Source organism: Schistocerca nitens, chromosome 2 (genome assembly GCF_023898315.1).
Source record: "Schistocerca nitens isolate TAMUIC-IGC-003100 chromosome 2, iqSchNite1.1, whole genome shotgun sequence".
Classification (NCBI taxonomy): Eukaryota; Metazoa; Arthropoda; class Insecta; order Orthoptera; family Acrididae; genus Schistocerca; species Schistocerca nitens.
In genome coordinates this window covers 826,342,744-826,366,642 of record NC_064615.1, presented here as the reverse complement: position 1 = coordinate 826,366,642, position 23,899 = coordinate 826,342,744, and the positions used below count along the sequence as shown (strand labels likewise).

Genomic DNA, 23,899 nt, shown 5'->3' with positions numbered 1-23,899 from the left:
ACGACTTCAGACAAAAACACACACATTATAACATCTTATCATAAACGTCACCACTGTTTTATTAGTATCACAGTGTAACAACAAAGATCCTAAAAAGATCCAAACCGACAATGGACGGAGACAAGTGTGACGGATTGTCAATAATAATCTTTTCAAATCCAGAAAGAGTTGCCGTTGTCAGATAATGCAGGGTTGTCTCAAACAGCGTCCCAGCGAATATTGCGAAGGTGATTTGGAGTCGAGTAACTCTCAAAAGGCATTGCTCACACCAGCACATTAAGTTTCGCGTCTTCAGTGGGCCAAATAGCACAAAAATTGGGCTGTAGCTGAATGGAGTGTGTAGCGTAGTCCGACGAGTCGCGATTTTCCTTGTTTTCAAATGATATGAGGCGGTAAATGTAAACCTTTAATCCCCAATTTGGGGACTTTATATTTCAGACCAGATATGGTGCTATGTTGTTTTAGAGGTATCATGACTTTTGGATACCATAACTTGATCCGACTCATTCAGGTTATCGTGGACAAGAGACAGGATTTTTATTTCAGCGTTACTTGTGAGCAAACTTTTGCCCTTTCATCAGTATCTTCATGTTTAGTAAGCCGTGAACACTCTCGTCTTACAAGATGACAACAGTCGTGTTCTCAGAGCAGCATGCATACATTCTTGATTTGGTTCAGGCACCCTATCGAACCTCGACCCGCAAAGTCACATAAAATTAATGCCACGGAAAATGGCTGAGACTATTTGGATCAGCAGGTGAAACGTAAAAGTCAACATCCCCTTTATTTGGCAGCTCTACAGGATCCATTTATCAGTGGGTAGCTTCAGCTGGATACATCAGGCTCAAAGGAACTTGTGAACTGTCTTCCTCGCCGAATCGAGGCCATTGTCAAGTCTAGAAGCGGTATCATACTGTAATTCACTCATTTTCGTGTCCTGTCAGCATTTCCAGAATGCAACAACTCCAATGGCCTTGTTTCTAGCTTGATCAAATTCAGAAATGTTCAAATGTGTGTATATTTCTAAGGGGCCAAACTGATGAGGTCACCGGTCCCTAGACTGACACACTACTTAAACTAACTTAAACAAACTTATGCTAAGAACAACACACACTCCCATGCCCGATGGAGGATTCGAACCTCCGACGGGAGGGGCAGCGCATCTCGATCAAGTCCTGTGTTGTGTGGTGGTGGTGGTTAGTGTTTAACGTCCCGTCGACAACGAGGTCATTAGAGACGGAGCGCAAGCTCGGGTTAGGGAAGGATTGGGAAGGAAATCGGCCGTGCCCTTTCAAAGGAACCATCCCAGCATTTGCCTGAAACGATTTAGGGAAATCACGGAAAACCTAAATCAGGATGGCTGGAGTCGGGATTGAACCGTCGTCCTCCCGAACGCGAGTCCAGTGTGCTAACCACTGCGCCACCTCGCTCGGTTCTGTGTTGTGTAAGTTGTTCGAATACGGCATATGCGCAAGTGGCCCAGATCTCTTGCTGTTCCGCAACTGTGGGGCACATCTTCATAGTTGGAAGAATGCTCCATTTTTGCATGTTGGTCTTCCAATGATGGACGCCCCCCTAAAGTGATTGGGTGATGTCCAAACAGAGCAGTGCATATCTTTTCCTGGGGATAGCTCTTCCCTCGTACGGATATCCGTCAGCAGCTTACTCTTCCATCTTATGATGCAATTAGACTCTGGTTTTCCCCTCTAGAGATTGAGTCTTAATGATAAAGCTCGTTCTATGTTTCAATCGACAAATCGACAGGCTACAGCTAGAGGCTTGATTATCATGCAGTGTATGATAGGGATCATTGATCAGCTTTACACTCTCCACATCGGCAGCGATAACCCTTCTGTCAGAGGGAGAGGGGGCCATACCATCAGGTAGAGCTTTTCGACTGGAGTTGGCTTCATACATCCCAACAGGATTCGAACAGTCTCATTGACTGCACTGTCAGCATGCATGGTGTGAGTAGACACTCTCCACACGGGTGAGGTGTACTCTGCTGTGACACACACAAAGCAAGAGCAGAAGTTCTCAGGACATGACGACTAGCTCCCAGCTGCTGGCTCTGAGTGTCCTCAAAATATTGTTCCTTTCACTGACTTCCAGCTTGGCGTTCTGGCAATGTTGCTTGAAGCAGAGATATATAAGGTCGAGTTACGTTAATGTGAGCACCTCCTATGTTCGATGTCAACTTTCAAAAACCACTCATAGACGGCAGATAGCAACTCTAGCAGTGGAGGGTATATTGTGTCAGGGAGATGCAAAAATCAGTGCAGCCGTTGTCGTAACTACCACTGAAACATGGGACTTAGGGAAAGGCAGGATTCAGTGTGGACAGGGCCTTACTCAGTTACAATTGGTTGCTTAGTTTTTTTTAATCACGTACGCTTTATTTGGAACCAATTGCAAATGAGGTTGACAATAAAGAACATTTATCAAATTTGACTATTAAGACACAATGTGTAATAAAAAATTCTTAAGCAAGTTGCTCTCACAGCTGAAGGCCTTATTGACCATAAATTCAAATTATTTGTCAGCTGAAGGCACCAATAGTAATAACTCAAAACAATGTAATGGCTGAAGGCCTGGATAACAAGTTCTTAAAAACAATTAAAACTCTCCAAGAGATATTAAAATATTTTTTTAAAAAAACACAATCATCAATGTTTCACTATTAAGAGACAATATCTTACTAAACATTCTTAAGAGTTGCATTCACGGCGGAAGGCTTTATTGACAAGAAATTCAAATTACTTGTTGGATGAAGGCCCCAATAGTAATAACGCAAAATTAAAATGTATTTAAAAAAACAATAATCACAATCTGATCAAACCAAGAAAGAAGTGGGCCTCAAACAGTGCTCCAAGGATCGGCCTGGGAAAGTCGCTCAACTTGGTAACCTATGAGATAGGCAGCCAAGAGTTGTATTCACATAACCGGATGGCAACTCAAACTAGTGACAGTTTAAACACAGGCTAACACTCTTGCGAAATCTACCTAACGTCTGATAACCATTACAACGATGGAATAACCCAGGCAAGGCGGAATTGACGGACAGTACTGCGTCTTCAGAATCCAGTGTTAATAACATCCAGCCAAAGCAGTCCAAAAGAAACAACATATCCGGATCACAATCAAGGAGGCTGTCGAACTACACGCCTTACTGGACAGCAGTGGCAAGGCGAGGATAGGTACACTCCGCGAAAATATGCTAACCTCCAGGGCAGGTAACTGGGGCGCTAGCGGCCACTAGGCAGAAAAATACCGCTGGTTGAACTTCACCAATAAACACAAGGAATTCAATGATTAATAATAAGAAGCGGAGGATGGCTAACTAAACTCGCAAGGCCCAAACACTCCACTCGTTACTCTTCGTCTCAACGACCTTGCGAGCAGCAATGCACGCACAAACGGTGTGTTCTGAAAATAGTGGAGATTCCACTACTGGGTTAATGTTCACTCAACTCAAATGTCCTGGGTCCGCTGGACAACGAGGTTGTGGCCCTCGCAAATGCAGCCCCTCGATCTGGCAGTGCCTGCATGCCGCCAGCAATCCCGTCATGTCCACGTACTGCCATACCTCACTGCTGCTCCGTCCCAACCGAACTCCACGACACACTCCGACGCAGAAAACACTTGACGTCTTTCCCGAGATAGTACCATGGTACTAGATATCGATAAACGTTGCTACTGCCACTTGCAGACAGACAGTGCTAGCAAACATAGTGGTGCCAGTAAACACAAGAAGAAAACGAGACACCATTATTCCTATTACACGATGCCAACCTACCAATGGCACCAACACGAGCCGCAACATGGCTCTATCTCCCCCCCTCAAACACCAACACGGGGGTAACCCAACAAGTGGCGTAACCAAACTTAATTTGATTAAGAATGACCTGGTATTGCTTACGGTGTGGTTGTCCTTAACCAGAAGATCAATATGCCACTGTGGTAAGCGTATACTATGCATGGCAAAAAGACGCTATCCAAAACTGACAGGGGCACCACAGGCTACAGACAGGTGGAGAGATGTGAATGTGTGAACAGACGTACAACTGTTGAGCAACTACCCACCCAGATGAACCAAGGTGTTTCCTCAACAAGCGATCAGCGAATGTTGCTGCGCTAGACCACCACCAGCAGGCATGCAGCTCATGCACCCATGCTGACTGCTGCTCATCAGCAACAAAGGCTGGAATTTGCACGCCATTTTCGGAACTGGACGTCCGCTGAGTGGCGAATGGTAGTCTTTTCAGATGAAACACGTTTTATGCTCTATCGGGCAGATGGCCTTCGGTGTGTACAGCCGTGCAATAATCGTCGGAAGGATTCACATTGGATGACGGAATGTTTTCGTGGCATTCGCTAGGTGATCTCGTCATTGTGGAAGGCACATTGGATCAACACAAGTTTGCATCTATTCTTGGGGACCTGGTCAAGCCTACATGCAGTTTCTTTTTCCTTGGCACTATGGGATCTACCAGCAGAACAATGCGACGTGTCACACCGCTCGCAGTGTACGTGCATGGTTCCGAAGAGCACCAGGAAGAGTGTGCTGTACTCCCCTGGCCGCCTAAATCCCCGGACTCAAACTCAATCGCGTATCTGTGGAACCACCTCGATCGGACTGTTCGCGCCATGGATCCTCCGTACCAGGTCGGGTTGAATGAAGAGATAGAGAAGATCCAAAGAAGAGCGGCACGTTTCGTCACAGGGTTATTTGGCAAGCGTGATAGCATTACGGAGATGTTTAGCAAACTCAAGAGGCAGACTCTGCAAGAGAGGCGCTCTGCATCGCGGTGTAGCTTCCTGTCCAGCTTTCGAAAGGGTGCGTTTCTGGATGAGGTATCGAATATATTGCTTCCCCCTACTTATACCGCCCGAGGAGATCACGAATGTAAAAGTAGAGAGATTCGAGTGCGCACGGAAGCTTTCCGGCAGTCGTTCATCCCGCGAACCATACGCGACTGGAACAGGAAAGGGAGGTAATGACAGTGGCACGTAAAGTGCCCTCCGCCCCACACCGTTGGGTGGCTTGCGGAGTACCAATGCAGATGTAGATGTTGTCTGTAGGTGTGAGCATGGTTTGCTACAGTGTCCGGTTCTGGTCGGCAGGCACACTGGCAGACCATCGGGCGGTTCATCCTGCGCGAGCGGGAGCGCGCGACTCCGCCGGCGGGCCGGCGCCACCGCGTGGCGGCCAACCTGCGCACGGCGACGCTGGAGCGGCTGAGCAAGGGGCTGTCGGCGGCGGCGGCGGGCGCGGCCGGGCGCAGCGCGAGCCACGCGCAAGCGCAGGCGGGCAAGGCGCCCGTGGCCGAGGCGCTCAGCGACCCCACCACGTCGCGCCACGTGCGCCACCACAAGTTCCCCGCCAGCTGCAGCGGCCGCCCGCGCCCGCCGCCGCCCGTCGCCACGCAGCACCGCGAGGTCCACTCCGAGGGCGAGACGCTCAGCGACGACGACGTCCGCGACCTGGACCTGCGCGCCGCCGTCTCCCGCCTCAAGAAGGTGTCGCTGCGCAAGCTGCGCGTCTGGAAGTCCTGAGTGGAGGTGGCGCTGTACGGCGCCAGACAGGACTCCTCGCCACACACCGGCGCGTCCTGGATGTGAGTCGCCGTGCAGCGGCCGGAGCTCCTCTCGCTTCACTCGCAGTCTCGAGGTGGCAGTCGGAGACCGCGCAGACTGTACACTGGGTGCCTTCCCATCTCTGCCTGTCGGTCGACGGACGTTCCACTCCGGCTACAAATACGAGACGTCCGATCCGGGCGCGGCTGTACGGTACCCGTCACCACTCCCTTTCTAGAACCACCCGTCGTATGTGGTGGTTCCCTGACAGTGACGTAACTTATCGAGTGGCCTCTGTCGGACTTAGAAACTGCCTTCCTCTGTACTGTGCTGGAACAAGTTCGGGTTAAAATCCCCAAATATCGTCGAAACGAACCATTTTACATCAAATGCGCTCTCTCACAACCCCCCTCTCCCTCTCTCCCCCTGCCACTCTTTCACGTATCGACCCAGACTGTAAAGCAGGGAAACGGTTGCGAACCGACCAGTGTGCGAGAGGACAGTAGCGTGTCGTGTGTGCGTGTCTGTGTTTCTGTGTGGCTGGTGAGGTCTGTTGAGAATGCCGTGTTTTCTGTGGTGTACAGAAGACTCCTTTTTGCTTCGAGGGAAGTGTCGCCGTGTGGATATGTTTTGTGCCTGTTGCCTTAATGTCAGTGCTAGTGCCGGTTTCACTTCAGTTTTGTCAACAGTATTGTAAATGTGAGTTTGTAGTGGATCTCTCAATGTTTTTCAATGTTGTCAGTGACACGGGTGTCGGCTGGGCGTTTTTGAACAGTGATTTATATACAGTTACGGACTTCAAATACACAAAACAGGTAAATTCACCGATGGTAACCAGCTTCTGCAAAAATGGGATATTTTTGTAACGATAAACCAAAGTTCGACATCAAATGTTTAACATATCTTCAATATTTTTGTTCTTAAAATTAGGTACTAACGTACTAATAAAAATATCAAAAATCCCATTTTGCTTGAGGTTTCGAGAACGGAACATACCTGTAATTAGCGTTGACTGAATAGTTGTCCTGATGTTTTGTTATTGCCCATATCTAGTCATAAGAAACTTTCTGTGATACTTTTATGTATTGTATTTAAATCTGATACCTCGTCTCATGATTTTATACTGTGGTACCGACCTTCATAATCGTAAGGTTCAAATCATTATTACTGCTTCATTATTTATAATTTCCTCATTTTTGTTTGACGTGTACATGACATCGTGTGTAGCTTAGTACACATTTTTAATCAAATGTGACCTTTGTTTTGTTACTATGCTGGATAATAGTTCAAATGATTGTTTTTATGACACATACTTCAACACTATTCTGTTATTCAGATAATTCACTTCCTGTAATACTGAGAACAGGTTTTTTTGAGTGCTATGCTGAGCTTGATCTTCTCTGCCCAAGAAGGTACTGTTATATTTTTACCAGTTCACTATACCGTGTGGTGAGAAAATAATACTTCACAGTGCATGAGTCATTGATAACATCTAAAGACATTAAGAAACAAAAATCCTGTAACATCAGCTATAAATCAAAATGTGCATATTGTACACTGTACAAATCTTAGTATTAAAAAGATAAATGCTGCTGCAGATGCAGTGTTATATTGTCTGTTGCCTAAATTATATTAATATTGATAAGTGTTTTCCTGTAAATGGCATATAAATTGAGGGTTCTTTGTTGACAGCTTTCAAAGTAAATATATTCTTTTTATTGACTGTAAAAACATCTATTCTGTTTGTAAATATATTTATATACACATATTTATAAAATGTTGTTACCAGATTTTTAATTGAGCCATGAAAGCAGTGGTTAAGTATCAGCACAGATGCCTTCCTATTGGTATAAGCAGAGCAGGAGCTAATTATTTTTCTAAGTGTTGAAGTTCTATGCATAGAGTTAATATGACGGTGACATCCTGGATGTGTGTGTCCTATAAAAAGGAATGGAATGTAGTTGCATAATTTATCTACAGATATGCAACAAACTGGATCAGTATTGTGATTACATTTTACTCCGAAATTATTCTTACATATATTTTTTTTAATATGTACCTGTACCTTTTTGTTCTGTACCAATAAAGCTGCTACTTAAGAAGAAATAAACGAAATTAAGTATTGTATTTAATGCAATGTTGCCAGTTTAGGAGTATAACTGAAGTGTGTACTGAAACAAGAAAAAGCTTAATATTAAATATTCCATCAAACATAATTCATAAATTCAGTACTCCTATATCATGTCTAAAGTATTACCAATGAGACAATCAGATTTAATAATTTGTAATTTCATTAAATCATCATTAATTCTGCATGTCATTATGGCTGTGAAGGAAAATTGTTACTAATTATGTATGGTAATGTATTATTTTTATTTATTTTTATTTTTAATCCTGATAGAAATTCTTCTTGTCTCAGTACATTCTTCTATACGTGATAGAAGCAATTTCTACACATATTGCAAATGTTATCATAGTTAGTGCTACAGGTACCACTTACTCTGTACACTGGAAATTTACATTCAGCCATAATTTGTTGAAGTCAGATAGAACAAACTTTAGTTTGAATTGAAAAAGATCTAAAACAAAACTTTGCCAGAGTCATGTTTAGATACATACATCATAAAATGTTAAAATGACAACAGTCACTAAGAAAAGTTATAGAATGATAAGGATTACATTTCATAGAAAAATATATAGGTAGAGTGACTTTACTTACAGGGAGCTAGTCATATATTTAGTTTATATTCTGTGAATGAATCTGGCCCTATAACTAAATTAAATATAGGGTCTCATAAGTAGAACAAATAATCTGGCATGAGAACTACTTCAGAATAAAATAAACCTGACTAATTTCTTTAAAAATGTTAAACTATATAATAATGATTCCTAGATATTCAGATACATCTTACCTTAGTAGAGCTAAGCCTTTTCTGTGTTAGCTTGCAATATTAGACAAATGGAGCATATATACTTGTTGAATGAAAGCATTACACTGAATGTAATTGTTGAAACTGATGCACAAATGTGATGAATTTATTAAATTTCTCGACCAGTAAATAACATTGCAGCACAAGAAGTGGTTAACTTTGCACAATTTCTAATCAGAGTTCCTTATTACTTCTACAGTAGCTGACTGAGTTTAAAAAGTTGTAATGGAGGCAGCTAAACCCTAGCTGTATTTTAAATAGTATACTGTACCATGCATGTGTTCTCTTTATCAGATGTGAAATAATGTACAGTGTTTTATATATTTCAGACCACCAAACTTTTCAACACTCTGTGATTATGTTTATTTATTTCAGACTATGAAAGACATATTCATTAAAAAATCCATTTTACAAACTTTGTGAGAAATATGTTTATATGCTTACAACTTCTGCTTGAGAGAAAGTTGTAAATCATAAAAATCTATTTGTCCACTGTATACATTCATCACTAATTATGTATCATCATTCAGATTCTGAATTGATACTGACAAGCTTCTTACAGGTATAATCATGACAAGGTATGTAAGAAAGCTGCTATGGTGATATAACAGTACTGTAACTGTTGCTTTTTATATGAATTCCTTGGAGATTAATTTATTTTAATTTTGCTACCCACTGTTATCTATAATACAACTGAAATATGTTATGACTCTTCTATTTTCAAACAACTCAATGCAAATCTATTTGAGGAAATTGTACATGTTATATTTTATGACAGCAGTTGTGACTTTTCGGAATCAGAATTAAATGTCAGAACACTAATTATCCACTCTTTCCATATCAGAAAGTTGCTTGTAAATAATTTTCCACTTTTATATATACATAAATATAAATATATGTATATCTTGTTCTTGTTTCCTTCGTGTCAGAGGATTTTTCATGCAGCTGTAACTATAATATTATATTTGATATATTGTTCTGAACAAACATTTCCCTTGATACATTAAAATAAATGACAACTAACTGAAACAGTTCATGTTTACTCTCTGTCCATAGTGGCTTTGTCTTGTTACTTCTTATGTGTTTGTTTGAGTTCAGGCTGTGGATAATCACAACAGACATTATGTACAGGCTACAGAAATCAATGTTGGCCTAATGTTTTACTTTACACTTTATTAAACACTCACAGTATAATGCTGAGTTCTTTTGTGAATATCGGTATAAGTGTAGTATATTTTCTGCTGTTACAATGTCACAGAAGCAAAAGAAAAATTACAAATAAATGAACATTATGTTCTCATAACCACTGTGAAAATAAATGTGCTCAGAAAAAAATTCTCCACAACAGTGCTTGGAAACCATTAAAAATTACATTTATTATCACAGAACGTCCTTTTCAATTTTTCACCAAGAGTCCATTTTAAAATGACCTTTAAACATTTATATTTAAAAATAAGAAACTATATAAATTTATAACAAAATCAAAGTGAAATATTTTTAAATTCTCTGCTTGGGAACATGAGTTTCAAATAACCCATAGTAGCTTTTACTTTATTTCATTGGTGCTTAAGCAATTACTTACATGAAATAAAACAGCTAATAAAAGCCTTAAAATATTGCTCAAAGACAACAAAAACAATATTAATGGGATGATTAAATGCCCCATATCTGTTGTGACTGCACCCTTTATCAGGGAATAACTACTCAGTTTTAAACTTTATTTCAGGTATGTTTCTGGAGTGAACAGTTAAAAAAAGCACCAACCATCAGCATTAGAGTGTTTACATCTAATGTTTGTGGTTATAAGAACTACAGAATCAAATCTTGTTTTATAAATTTGTTTAAATTCAAGAATAGTACTCTATAAATATTAAAGGAAGTGTATATAGAACTAAACATCCAACATAGAAAGCTGCTGGGGCAAAGGATTACATAATTCAAGCAGCGGGGTTAGCCAAAATGTAATGCTAAAAGCAGCAATAATCATACTACAGAAAATTCTACACAGTTTCAAATCATTTACATCGTCATTTCATATCAGTCCTATTGTATGAAAATTAAGAAAGAAAACTATATGTGGAACAAAAAGATCTGCTTAGGAAATTATTTTGAGTGTCGAATAAAATTATGGTGGTGTTTCTTCACTCTGTTCGTGATTTAAAAAAAAGTGAATTCTTAAGAACAATTTTGTAACCTCATTATCTAAGTACTAAAAACATGGTAAGGTCAAATGTGTCCACAAAACTTCACAAAAATCCAGTTTCATCTTATAAGCAATAAATCTTAATTTTCGAAAACAAAACATTCAATAACAGTTTAATCAAATATAAATAAACACAATACATATAACATGCAAAAATTATTTGCTTTTTGTGTGATGTACAGAACTTTGCAAATCAATGCATTTTACAGATTTATTTGTAGTCAGTGTAATGCATCTATTTAATAATATACATGCAAGATTATATAGCTTTAGACAGCTACAAAGGTCCTAACGTAAATCACTAATGTCATACAATTAATCTTGGAACATTACGCTCCATAAAGTAAATTATAACTGAATAAATTCAACGTGAATAATAATGTAACTACATACATATTAATTTCAAATTATTATTAATGAACTGAAAATAAAAAAGATGATGTGCAAATTGTTATCAAACATCTTGAGACATTCATGTGAAACCAAAATGGAGTAGTTGCTACCAAGATCAACCACAATTTGTCATTACAAAAATAAGTTCTGTTTTCTTAATAACAATGTTAACGTATTTCTATGAAGGATAAAAGGAATTTGCTAAGAGAAAAATCTTGAACATCAGTTGAACAATATGCAGTTTGCAACTAATGACAATCAATTATGGAAAAATCTGTTATGAATGCCACAGTAAAGAATGTACTTCTATAAATTATAGACAATGTCACATTTCCAGGAAAGGAGATTGTTTTGCTATCTTGGTGGGATATTGTCCAGTTTGCCTTTTTTGTACCTCTTAAATGTCTTTTATTGCATGGGCCATAAAACTGTTGTAGCGGAAGTAAAATATTTATCATATCATACTGATATGTTAGTCAATGATCTTTCAGTCACAAAAGGATAGTAGTGTCTAATAAAACCTAGCTCATAACTCAAATTTAAAGAAAAAAGGAAAAATATTTACAAAGCAGGCAATGATGATAAAAAAAGTGGAATTCTTTCTTAAACACATTGCTGCAACACTCTGAATTCTTTTTCCTACTAAATGAGGTAAGGGTAACATTACAGACAATCAGGGACATAATACTGATAACACTGACGATTATAGTACCTCATATCAGGATGAGAGAACCCAACATAATCAGAAGACAGTTTGAAATCAGAATCTCAAGTAGCTTAAACAAGAAAAAATAACTAAACACAATAGACAAATTAAATTGGGTTTCATTCATGCAACAGCTGCGGCAGATACAATGTACTACACACTCAAAAACAAAGATCTCCAAACTCAGTTGTTAGCAATCACTGCAGCTTCTCATAAACTACTAAATTCAAATGCTATGTACTTACTCCTGTATGGAAAATATGTCTCACTAACAGACATTTTAGGAAATGAAATAAATAAACAAAAAATATGTGTGTGTGAATTCGTAACGGACCAAACTGCTGAGGTCATCGGTCCCTAGACTTACACACTACTTAAACTAACTTATGCTAAGAACACACACCCATGCCCTAGGGAGGACTCGAACCTCCCGCGGGAGTGGCCGCGCAATCCGTGACGTGGCGCCTCAAACCGCGCGACCACTCCGCGCGGCAATAAATAAAAACACTCAAGAAGATCACAGAAATTACTATGTCATTCAAAAGCAGTTTTTATGGTACAGAATTAAAATCTTGTACCGCCTTAACAGTCAGCACCAAACCATCCTATACCCAACGCCTGAAGGCATATTTACTGACAGACTTGACTATGCAGGACTAAGGCAGATCGCCCATCGGAGTGATGTGGCACAAGCCAAGACACAGTGCACGTATCCCTCTTGCAACTTCAGATGGAACACACTCCGTCTAAGGAGCAGTGCCTGCCACATTGACGCAATGCAACTGAGTCATATGGCACGCCGCGCAATGCTCCATTTTTGGCACACGCCATAGCTCTGCTAGTGAAGTTTACTGACGTTTTTTCTATGGTTTTGTGATGATCTCTGTGCCAAGGAAAATGAGAAACTATCCTGAGTTCAGTATTTATTTTTGTTTGTCCGTTGCTCCGAATACTGCAACAGGGATGCTCAAAATAAATCGTGCGAAAGAGCTGCAAATGAAGTATCATACGCACATACAGTATATATAAAGACAGTAGCTGTTCTCTCAAGAACAGATACCATTGATGACCGTGCAGTTTCTCTGGAATAAATGATAATTAATTAAAACCCTCAGCTGCCACAGGTGTTATTGATATACTTCGATGGGGACAGCTTAAAATGTGTTCCCCGACCGGGACTCGAACCAGGGATCTCCTGCTTACATGGCAGACGCTCTATCCATTTTTTTTCTTTTTTCTTTGTTCGATATAGTTCGTTGCGTTTGGTCTGGGCGGACGTCACAAGACATCCATTCAAGTTGATCGTTGATTCCTTGACTCAGTTTTTTTTATTACAGAGAGCACGCAGCATTTTTATGAAATGGTCGTATGGCATTGTTAGCCGGAAGGCAGTCAATCTTGTGGACAGTTGGGAATGTGGGTCTCACGGGAAGCGTGCAAGACATAAGTCCCTGCAGTCGCGGTATTCATCTGCTTCCTCGGTGGCTCAGATGGACTGCCTCCCGCCAACCATGCCATACGATCATTTCATTTAAAATGTTACGTGCTCTCTGTAATTAGCCGGCACGGTAGCTCAGAGTGTTCGGTCAGAGAGCTGGTTGGCCTCTGTAATAAAAAAAAGTGAGTGGAAGGATCAACATACGAACTTTAACGGATGTCATGTGACGTCCGCAACGACCAAACACAATGATCAACAACAAAAAAAAGATGGATAGAGCGCCTGCCATGTAAGCAGGAGATCCCGGATTCGAGTCCCGGTCGGGGCACACATTTTGAGCTGTCCCCATAGAGGTATATCAACAACACCTGTCGGAAGCTGAGGGTTTCAATTAATTAGCAGATACAGTAACTGAAATTCATCTAACTTTTTTGTGGAAGAGAATGAAGGCTAAAGAATAAATAGAATTACTATTTCTATAAAACATGTGTGCAGTTCTTTTTACTAATTTTCTGGACCTAATGAAACCAGTAGTCCCACCTGTGATTCTTTACAGAATGGAAGTCACATGCATAAAACAGCTTCAGATGTCAAACACTAAGTGAGTGTACTACAGGTAATTGGCGCTCCGTTTTAAGAAAAGCTAGTTTGACATGCATCCCAATATGTATGACGTCATATTTCCTGAACTAAGAGCCGTACAGTGATATAATTTTGCACGTATACTCAGGGGTGTATGTAGTTACTGGCTGGAAAATGTGTCGCGAATAGATTTAATGGTAAAGGAGTAATAAATTGAAACATAATGCCTGAAGCTAAAGTTTTACTGCATGAACAGCAAAAATGTAGCACGCAATAAACTTTTTTCCTTTCATTATTTTGTTCGGGGTGTCAACGAGAAAATAATCGGGGAAGGTTTGATATTACGTTTAAAAAAATGTTGGATGTCACCAAGTCCTATCATTCTCAAATAGTGGATGAATACAGTCTGTTTAATTTGTGCGCCGTGAGTTTCGCTGCCACAAAACATAAACATAATCTCTAACTTAATACTTGAGTTATTGTTAAAAATGTTGAACGTAATATTATACTTTTAATGAGTATGTTGCGAGAGGATCTTAAATTTTTAAATTTGGTCAATAATTGTATGAAACACTCAAAATCAAATGTTTGTTGTCCCTGGAAATAACTGCATACGCGCCTGGCGGAGTAGCCGAGTGGTTCTAGGCGCAACAGTCTAGAACCGCGCGACCGCTACGATCGCAGGTTCGAATCCTGCCTCGGGCATGGATGTGTGATGTCCTTAGGTTAGTTGGGTTTCAGTAGTTCCAAGTTATAGGGGACTGATGACCTCAGAAGTTAAGTCCCATAGTGCTCAGAGTCATTTAATTACATAGGCGACATGCAGCTGGGAATGGGTGACCGTTGTGGCCTGAAGGGAAAAAAATCACCACACCAAAAAATAATTAATGCAGAGTATTGAATTTTCGGGACTACATTTGTGTAGGTAACATATTTAAGTGATTAACATTGCAAGCTCACAGATTAATGTATGCGCGAATATGAAACGCTGGTTCATTAATAACCAGTGTAACCGCCAGAACGTTGAATCCAAGCATACAGACGTGCATGTATTGTGTTGTACATGTCAGTTTGTGGGATGGAGTTCCATGCCTGTTGCACTCGGTCGGTCAACACAGAGTCGGTTAATGCTGTTTATGGATGACGCTAGAGTTGTCGTTCAGTGATGTCCCATATGTTCTCGATTGGAGACAGATCTGGTAATCGAGCAGGCCGAGGCAACATGTCGACACTCTGTAGAGGATGCTGGGCTACAGCAGCGATATGTGGGCGAGCGTCGTCCTGTTGCTAAACACCCACTGGAATGCTGTTCATGAATGGGCTTGGCATGATCACGAGAGTGCTCTTGCTGTCATACTAAATCTCAGCCCGGACCATAACTCCAGGTGTAAGTCCATTGTGTCTAGCACGCAATCAGGCTGGCTGCAGACCGGCAACTGGCCTCCTCCTGATCAACACACGCCGCGGGAACAGAACCAGCTTTCATCAGAAAGTACAACTGACCTCCGCCCTGCCCTCCAATCTCGCTTGACACCACTGAAGATGGCGGTGGGTTCCGGTCAGTGTAACGCACGCTACGGGGCGTCTGACACGGAGCTGTGCTTGAAGTAACCGATTTGTAACAGTTCGTTGGCCGGTCGAAGTGGCCGAGCGGTTCTAGGCGCTTCAGTCTGGAACCGCGCGACCGCTACGGTCGCAGGTTCCAATCCTGCCTCCGGCATGGATGTGTGCGATCTTTTTAGGTTAGTTAGGTTTAAGTAGTTTTAAGTTCTAAGGGACTGATGACCACAGATGTTAAGTCCCATAGTGCTCAGAGCCATTTGAACCATTTGAACAGTTCGTTGTGTCACTGCGGTGCCAACTGCTGCTCATATTGCCGCTGCAGTTGCCGTACGGCGCGTCAGAGCCAGACGCCGGCAGTGCTGCCGGTAGTGCCACGTGGCCTTCTGGAGCCCCATCTACCTGCGACCACACATTCTCGTGAGCACCGCTGCCAGCAGTCGCGTACAATGGATACATTCTTGCCAAGTCTTCCTGCAGCATCACAGAAGGAACATCCAGCTTCTCCTACCTCTCTCTGTACACCAGTGTGGTGTTTATAATGGTGTCTTTATGGCATTAAAGACAGACATCAATGCACAACGTCCAATCTCAAAGGTAAGTAACTACCACGATCTTTACGGCGCGTATTTAATACACTACTGGCCATTAAAATTGGTACACGACGAAGATGACGTGCTACAGACGCGAAATTTAACCGACAGGAAGAAGATGCTGTGATACGCAAATGATTAGCTTTTCACATCATTCACACAAGGTTGGGCCGCTGGCGACATCTACAACGTGTTGACACGAGGAAAGTTTCCAACCGATTTCACATACACAAACAGCAGTTGACCGGCGATGCCTGGTGAAACGTTGTTGTGATGCCTCGTGTAAGGAGGAGAAATGCGTACCATCACGTTTCCGACTTTGATAAAGGTCGGATTGTAGCCTATCGCGATTACGGTTTACCGTATCGCGACATTGCTGCTCGCGTTGGTCGAGATCCAATGACTGTTAGCAGAATATGGAATCGGTGGGTTCAGGAGGATAATACGGAACGCCGTGCTGGATACCAACGCCCTCGTATCACTAGCAGTCGAGATGACAGGCATATTATACGCATGGCTGTAACGGATCGTGCATCCACGTCTCGATCCCTGAGTCAACAGAAGGGGACGTTTGCAAGAGAACAGCCATCTGCACGAATAGTTCGACGACGCTTGCAGCAGCATGGACTATCAGCTCGGATACCGTGGCTGCGGTTACCCTTGACGCTGCATCACAGACAGCAGCGCCTGTGATGGTGTACTCAATGATGAACCTGGGTGCACGAATGGCAAAACGTCATTTTTCGGATGAATCCAGGTTCTGTTTACAGCATCATGATGGTCGCATCCGTGTTTGGCGACATCGCGGTGAACGCACATTGGAAGCGTGTACTCGTCATCGCCATACTGTCATATCACCCGCCGTGATGGTATGGGGTGTCATTGGTTACACGTCTTGGTCACCTCTTGTTCGCACTGACGGCACTTTGAACAGTGGACGTTACATTTCAGATGTGTTACGACACGTGACTCTACCCTTCATTCGATCCCTGCGAAACCCTACATTTCAGCAGGATAATGAACGACCGCATGTTACAGGTCCTGTACGGGCCTTTCTGGATACAGAAAATGTTCGACTGCTACCCTGGCCAACACAGTCTCCAGATCTCTCACCAATTGAAAACGTCTGGTCAATGGTGGCCGAGCAACTGGCTCGTCACAATACGCCAGTCACTACTCTTGATGAACTGTGGTATCGTGTTGAAGCTGCATGGGCAGCTGTACCTGCACACGCCATCCAAGCTCTGTTTGACTCAATGCCCAGGCGTATCAAGGCCGTTATTGCGGCCAGAGGTGGTTGTTCTGAGTACTGATTTCTCAGGATCTATGCACCCGAATTGCGTGAAAATGTAATCACATGTCAGTTCTAGTATAATACATTTGTCCAATGAATACCCGTTTATCATCTGCATTTCTTATTGGTGTAGCATTTTAATGGCAAGTAGTGTACAAACCACTCTTAGACCCCAGGCGCGAAATTTGAATGGACATCATCTTTCAGATGTAGGAACTCACCTGAAAACTGAATCTTTTGGCGCAGGCTAATCTTTCCTGTTACTGAGCAACACGATGGAAAACATGCAAGCTTCTTCATCTCCTCCATGGACGCCCTTTGCTCACGAGTTGCGAAATTTGTAGATTTTTATGGCCTTTTTCTTCAAAACTTGCTGTGAGTGGCTCAGATCTTTCGTCGTCTTTTCAGTGTGTGAAACGGATTTGTCTCGATGCACCAAGCCACTCAGAGCAAAATGTTTCTCTGTTGGATAGTGGCAGCCAGTTACTAGTGTTACTAGTAGATAGTGTCGGAAGTTCCATGCGGCTTTTCGCGGATGATGCTGTATTACACAGAGAAGTTGCAGCACTAGAAATTGAAGCGAAATGCAGGAAGATCTGCAGCGGATAGGCACTTGGTGCAGGGAGTGGCAACTGTCCCTTAACATAGACAAATGTAATGTATTGCGAATACATAGAAAGAAGGATCCTTTATTGTATGATTATATGATAGCGGAACAAACACTCGTAGCAGTTACTTCTGTAAAATATCTGGGAGTATGCGTGCGGAACGATTTGAAATGGAATGATCATATAAAATTAATTGTTGGTAAGGCGGGTGCCAGGTTGAGATTCATTGGGAGAGTGCTTAGAAAATGTAGTCCATCAACAAAGGAGGTGGCTTACAAAACACTCGTTCGACCTATACTTGAGTATTGCTCATCAGTGTGGGATCCGTACCAGGTCGGGTTGAGAGAGGAGATAGAGAAGATCCAAAGAAGAGCGGCGCGTTTCGTCAAAGGGTTATTTGGTAAGAGTGATAGCGTTACGGAGGTGATTAGCAAACTCAAGTGGCAGACTCTGCAAGAGAGCCGCTCTGCATCGCGGTGTAGCTTGCAGTCCAGGTTTCGAGAGGGTGCGTTTCTCGATGAGATGTCGAATATATTGCTTCGCCCTACTTATACCTCCCGAGGAGATCACGAATGTAAAATTAGAGAGATTCGAACGCGCACGGAGGCTTTCCGGCAGTCGTTCTTCCCGCGAACCAAACGCGACTGGAACAGGAAAGGGAGGTAATGACAGTGGCACGTAAAGTGCCCTCCGCCACACACCGTTGGGTGGCTTGCGGAGTATAAATGTAGATGTAGATATACCGGTGTATGTGTGTGGTGTGTTTTCGTTAGGTACTGCTTCCGTGACATTAAAAATTTCTTTTCAGGAGACAAGAACGTCAAGAAATAGCAAGGTACTGTCCATCGCTACCTCCATCATTAACTTGATGTGGCCATGGATGTTGCTGATGTGGTCTAATAACTCTTCCAGATTTTCACGCCCATGAGGCCAGACAACGAATGTGTAGTCGACATATCGATAAAAACAACTAGGCTATGCAGCATACGTGTCCAGGTCGATGTCGTCAAAGTACTCCATGAACAAGTTGGCTATAATTGAAGATAATGGACTTACCAAAGCCATGCCGTCCGTGTGGTTCAAGTATCCTCCGCCATAGAGAAAAATCTATGACGTCAAAATTCTGTTAAGTAAAACCACAATAGTATCGTCAAATAACCTGAATAACTTATCTACAGAGACTTTGATAGGAAGGAGCATGAACAACGAGAGAACTCACACTTGATCATTATATCTTCATGACACAGGCATTTAATTCAGCTGATGAAATCGGCTGTGTTTCTGGAATTCTGTACACAGTGACCAACGAGTGGAGTAAAGATAATGGCCAGATGTTTTGCGAGTCTGTAAGTCAGCCATCCAGCGGTGTTTCCGACGGGTGGTATGGGTGTGTCTTTCTTATGAACTTTTGGTAGGCCAAAAAACCTAGATGATCGAAGTGGGTGAGATGCCTGAAGGAGGAGATTTATAATGTCTCTCTTCTAATGAAGGCTGCTTCAAAAGCTTCGCTGTCTTCCTCATTACTCTCGACGTTGGATCTTGTAACAATTTTTGGGTCTCCAGTATCAAATGGCTCTGAGCACTATGGGACTTAACATCTATGGTCATCAGTCCCCTAGAACGTAGAACTACGTAAACCTAACTAACCTAAGGACATCACACAACACCCAGTCATCACGAGGGAGAAAATCCCTGACCCCAGTCTCCAGTATCAATCAAATCTCCACATCATAGACGGTCTTTTCCATTATGAGGGCTGCATGCTCTTGTCAAACGGCAGGATCGTTACAGAGCTTGTGAAGGTCACTGTGCTCAACTCTTATCACGTTCAGTACTGCCATCATGAATTCTGAGAGAATGCGGCTCGTTTCTCGACGAATTTCTTCTGAAGTCTCATTGGTAATCTTGCGAACAGCTTGTTCCACACCACTTATCATGTCAGCGAAAGGGATACTCCTTGACTATGGTGTACTGGTATTACATTGTGGGGTAACTCTTCCCATTCAAAAAGGATAATTTTGGCTCAGAAACTGGCATTTCGGGCAATAAGTGGTGTAAGTTCGCGAACCTGTTCTCGACCCCTGTACACTACTCTGGGTATTTTAACATTACCCTCTCAATACACAGGGTGTCCCATTTATTTTGACCACCCTAAATAACTGTCCAGATGCATATTACAAAATGTTTCAAGCAAATTTAATTTAGCTGGCATGGGGACATCAGTCAGCGTGATTGCCTTCGTTTAGCTTTGATTTTACAAAGATATGAACAGCGGTACGACTTTTTTAAATGGCACCCTGTATTCTTTACTCGGTAATTCATTTCCTCTCCTAATGACCTATTCAAGAAATGTATCACAGTGTACCATTCACTGAAACACAACGTTAGTAATTACATAACACAACATTGACTTTGAGCCCGGGATCGCAAACTCGTTTACTTGTTGGAGTTGTAAGAAAGCAAATGAAAAACAAGTAAAAACATAACACAAAATTGACTTTGACTCTCCTGTACCATTGGCCAGGAGTAGAACATTCAAAGGTGCTCAAAATGGTGACCCTGGACACCGATACACTGGTGCTCTCATTGAATGGAAGAATTATTTACTGCTTCCAGTGTTGCCTGCATGTTCTCTGGAGTTGTTGGAATATCGCGATAGGTAACGTCTTTAATGCACCCCCAAAGAAAAAAGTCCAGAGGATTTCAACCACGAGATCAACAGGCCAAACTACTATTCCTCCTCGACCAAGCCATCTGGCAGGATACCTTCGGTTCAGAACACGCCGTGCACTCAAGGCATTATGTGCTGAACATCAAAAAAATGGTTCAAATGGCTCTGAGCACTATGGGACTTAACATTTGAGGTCATCAGTCCCCTAGAACTTAGAACTACTTAAACCTAACTAACCTAAGGAAATCACACACTTCCATGCCTGAGGCAGGATTCGAACCTGCGACCGTAGTGGTCGCGCGGTTCCAGACTGAAGCGCCTAGAACCGCTCGGCCACACCGGCAGGCTGCTGAACATCCATCGTGTTGATACCACATAAGCATTCTGGTTCTTAGCGGCACTTCATCCAGAAGAACAGGAAGAAGTCGTCTGAGGAAGTTGGCATACGCTGTGCCGTTTAGACTGCCATTGATGAAATAAGGGCCAATAATTGTTGTACGAAGCATCCCACACCAAACGTTAACTCTTCATGGACGCCGATGTTCCACCTGTCTAAGCCATCATGGGTTGTCGCTGGACCAATAATGCATGTTCCTTGTATTTACCTGTCCTTTGTTTGAGAAGGAACATTCATTGGTAAAAAGAACATGGGAGAAGAAGTTCAGGTTGGGGAGGATTTTCTGCTGTGCCCACTGACAGAACTACACGATTCTGGAAATCATTCCCGTACAATTCTTGATGTAGGTGTACATGGTAAGGATGGAACCAGTGACGTGCAAGATTACGATGTACACTGGTTTTAGGAATGCCAACCTCGTGTTCAAGCTATCGTGTGCTCACATGTGGATTCATAACAACGGAAGCGAGAACAGTAACTTCGTCACCTTCGTCTGTGCGAATGCTACGATTGCGTTGTCGTGGGTTAAACTACCCGTTTCCTGAAACGTCGCAACAAGACGAGAAAACATCCGTCGGGAAGGTGGGTTCTTGTCAGGATATTGCTCTCTGCACAGTTCAGCTGCCTGCGTAGAATTTCACGTACCTTCAACGACAACAACAATAAAAGAAACGTTATGTCGATGCAGTTTGTAGGAAGGACAGCCTTTACTGTATGCCTACTCTACTCAACAGTATTTAAAAGGACTAAACTACTGTACTAAATGTACCCATACATAAGAAAACAGTATTGCACTTACTGTTCTGCTAACTTACATTCCCCATAGATGAGTAGCATTTCTACCTTCTCTTCGTTGGTGTACATTCTACTCGCACGACTCTTCAACTGATGATGGTTGACGGAACGACGAGTGTGCGTTCTACTTATGTTTACATTTGTCCTCAACGTCAGCGCGTGGATGTGTTCCATTACCCCGAGTACCTGCACTAATAGCTGGGAGCGTCAACGTCAATGTTGTGTTATGTAATTAGTAACGTTGTGTTTTAGTGAATGATACACTGTGATACGCTTTTGAATAGGTCTTTAGGAGAGGAAATGAATTACCGAATAAAAAATACAGGGTACCATTTAAAAAGTCATACCGCTGTTCATATCTTTATAAAAAACAAAGCTACAACGAAGGCAATCATGCTGATTGAGTGCCCCCCTGACGGTTAAAGAGCTTTTGCTTGAAACATTTTGTAATTTGCATCTGGACAAACAGTTATTTAGGGTGGTCAAGATAAACGGGACACCATGTATATATTCTTTACTGTCGTTTCTTGTTAACAATATCAGCTTATTCCCAAGAATTAGCAGCTTTCTCTCAGTTAATACTCGGCAGAAATCCAATCTGCATTTGGATTGTACTTCCTTAACTCTTGTGCAAGATGGAGTGCAGTATACTGCTGCATCCATTCTCAATAAGCTACTTCAAGAATTCAAAAATCTTAGCAGTAATCCAAGCGCTTTCAAATCGAAACTGAAGAGTTTCCTCTTGGAACACTCCTTCTGTTGAGTTCCTTGAAAAATAAAGCCGATTCTTATGTTATATTGTTGACTGCGTTTACTTACACTTATGGCTTGACTTTTTTTGGGTTCATAAACGTTTTATTTTATCTGTTATTACTTTTATGTTTTACTTTCATGTACTGACACATTCCATGACCTTGGAGATTTGCACCTCAATTTGGTCCTACGGAACGAGACGTGTAAATAAAAATAAAATAAAATAAACCACGAACCTACTATGCTGTCATAGTAGGAGGAGAGGTGATACTCCTACGTGGCGCGTCCCAGGTAGCGGATAGGGAAGTCCTCATCGGTTTACTGGCGGACTTGAGTGAAATAAAATAGCTCTCGCGGACAAAGCACACCCTCTGCGGTTAACAACCGTAGTTGTAAATCGGAGCTTGCTCCAACTAAGGTTGACATCCTTCGACAGTCAAAAATGGAAAGGTCTTTTAGGAAAAAAATTCCACCGTCCTGCTCAAAAAGGCAGGAAAAGGCTACATCGGATTCGGTGGGTAGTCAACTAGAAGACAGCAATGAATCGGAGCGTTTGCAACCATCCAAATGCACACTAAAACACAAAAAGAAGATTAAACATGAGCAAATAAATTATACAGCAACACACAACATAAACTCACTACTTCAGACCGGAAAACTCAAGGAGCTCACAGATGAACTAAATAAACAAAAACATTTAATAACAGGGATCCAAGAAATGAGAAACACCACAGAGGAACCATTCGAATCACAAGGATACAGAATTTATAATGGGAAACCAGGACCGAGGGCAATGAAACAATGTCCCCAGTTTGGAACAGGGTTTTTAGTAAACATAAAAATAATAGATTCAGTAACGGATTTCCAAGCAGTATCACCAAGAAGTGCGACTCAGCTTTAAAACAATGAATAAAATCTATACAATAATAAATGCTCATGCCCCAACAAATGAAAAAAAATTGTCTAACAAAAACAAAGGAAGAGGTAGATAAATTTTGGGACCTTCTAGAACAAACTGTGAACAGAGTAAATAAAAAGAATGTAAAAATCTTATTGGGAGATTTCAATGCTCAGTTGGGAAAAGAAAGGAAATATAAAGATATAATTGGAAAATGGAGTCCACATAAATTTACAAACAAATACGGTCAAAGACTTGTAGAACTCTGCAGAGAACACAACCTTATATCTAAATCAACAGACTTTAAGAGGAAGCCAAGTAAACTTAAAACATGGAAACATCCAGACTGGAGGAAGGGCGAGTGGCAGCTAGACCATGTCTGTATGGACAAAAATTTTCATAAGGAGATCCACAATGTTAAAGTACTGAGAGGAGTAGACACAGGCTCAGACCATTATATGGTTAAAATTAAAATCAAATTCACACAGTTAAAGAAGAGGA

At 41.9% G+C, this 23,899-nt stretch overlaps 1 protein-coding gene across 1 annotated transcript in view; it reads left to right on the top strand.

Annotated features, from left to right (window-relative positions):
- Positions 1-9,861, top strand: part of LOC126237096 (1-phosphatidylinositol 4,5-bisphosphate phosphodiesterase epsilon-1-like) — a 428,615-nt gene extending 418,754 nt beyond the window's left edge. Inside the window, exon 24 of the mRNA XM_049946900.1 lies at positions 5,125-9,861. Coding sequence (XP_049802857.1) covers positions 5,125-5,556 — 432 coding nt within the window. The 3' untranslated portion in view covers positions 5,557-9,861. The remainder of the gene's footprint in view (positions 1-5,124) is intronic.
- Positions 9,862-23,899: the final 14,038 nt, after the last annotated feature.